The following is a 1,725-nucleotide window of genomic DNA, read 5'->3' as shown; positions in this document are numbered from 1 at the left end:
CTCAACCAATCAGAATCAAGGACCGGAACTCTCCGTTTTATAATGCCATTTTTCTAAACCCAAATGCACCTTTAACCTGTGTTATTACAGACTAATAATTTGCTTAATCCTGTTTTGATGTGACAGGACGAGCAGAAAGAGCTAGACGAGATCATAGCCAAGAGACAGAAGAGAGGCAAGAATGAAGAAGAGGCTCCAGCGGAGGAGAAGACCGTCCTGCACCGTACGACACACAACCTCAACAGCAACATACGTGCAGCTAAATGTGTCTTCGGTCTGCTGTTAAACCGCTTTCTCTCCCTCCCTGCAGTTAAAGATGCATACGATTATCAGGGCCGCTCGTACCTGCACGTTCCTCAGGACGTGGGCATCAACCTGCGCTCAGCAGACGTCCCGGAGAAATGCTACCTGCCCAAAAAACAGCTGCACGTTTGGACCGGACACACCAAGGTAGGGCCTTGTTTTAATGGTTAAATTAAATATTAGTAATCAAAATGAAATTAAATGAAACTATGAAACATACACAGTTGAACCACAATTTATTAACAAAAAAAAAAAGTTTTAGGGCCTATGAAATCAATTAAATTTTTTCACAAATTTTCACAAAACCTTTTTATTTTTCCGTTAAATTAATTCCATTTTAATTAATGAAACATACAGAACTAAAATCGATTTAGAAACATCCTTTTTATTTTTATGAAAATTTGTTTGCTGTTTATATTTTTATGAATTCTGTTTAATGGTTAAGTAGAATTTTAGTAATCAAAATTTAATAAACCGAAATCATGAAACGTACACAAACGACAATTTATTAACAAAAAATCTAATTTTTTTGCCAAATGCATATAATAAATAAAGTAAATTCCCTTTTTATGACTGGATTCGGCGATTATTTTTCCACAAGGCATCAGCCGCCCATCATCATCATAGTGTGCAAACAGTGATGAGTTTGTGTGTGGCTGGAGTTCATGCTGCTTTATGAGGCTCTCAGTGTGTGTTTGCACCTCATGACACTCACACACACTCTCTCTCTCTCTCTCTCTCTCTCTCTCTCTCTCTCTCTCTCTCTCTCTCACACACACACTCACACTCTCTCTCTCTCACACACACACGCACACTCACTTTCTCTCTCACACGCACACACTCTCTCTCTCACTCACTCACTCTCGCACTCACTCACTCTCGCACACACGCACACTCTCTCACACACACTCACTCACTCACTCACACACATGCACTCTCACTCTCTCACTCACTCACTCACACACACACTCTCTCTCTCACTCACTCACTCTCGCACTCACTCACTCTCGCACACACGCACACTCTCTCACACACACACACACTCACTCTCTCTCACACACACACACTCACTTACTCACTCACTCTCACACACACACACTCATACACACTCACTGACTCTGGTCTCCTGTCTACAGGGCGTCAGCGCCATCCGTCTGTTCCCGGTGTCTGCTCATCTCCTGCTCTCCTGCTCCATGGACTGTAAGATCAAGGTGAGATCTTCAGCTCAAACACTCAGCTTGCCGCTCAGAGAAGTTTGCACTTATTACAGTGTTACACTTGTTATGACCTGTTACGTAAAACTGTTCTTCGTCTAAGACGGTTTAAAAATGTTTTTTTCTAATTCTTAAATAATAAGAATAGTCTATATGTGTCCCTGGAGCACAAAACTAGTCATAAGGGTCAATTTTTCAAAATTGAGAT

The 1,725-nt window shown here is 41.3% G+C and overlaps 1 protein-coding gene across 1 annotated transcript in view; it reads left to right on the top strand.

Annotated features, from left to right (window-relative positions):
* Positions 1–1,725, top strand: part of LOC107564598 (pre-mRNA-processing factor 17-like) — a 36,740-nt gene that overhangs the window by 8,482 nt on the left and 26,533 nt on the right. The window contains exons 2-4 of the mRNA XM_016249716.1: positions 127–223; positions 311–450; positions 1,440–1,514. Coding sequence (XP_016105202.1) covers positions 127–223; positions 311–450; positions 1,440–1,514 — 312 coding nt within the window. The remainder of the gene's footprint in view (positions 1–126; positions 224–310; positions 451–1,439; positions 1,515–1,725) is intronic.

This window comes from Sinocyclocheilus grahami, unplaced genomic scaffold (genome assembly GCF_001515645.1).
Source record: "Sinocyclocheilus grahami isolate Dianchi unplaced genomic scaffold, SAMN03320097.WGS_v1.1 scaffold949.1, whole genome shotgun sequence".
NCBI classification, from domain to species: domain Eukaryota; kingdom Metazoa; phylum Chordata; class Actinopteri; order Cypriniformes; family Cyprinidae; genus Sinocyclocheilus; species Sinocyclocheilus grahami.
The sequence above is the reverse complement of the archived record's forward strand: the minus strand, read 5'-3'. Positions and strand labels throughout refer to the sequence as shown.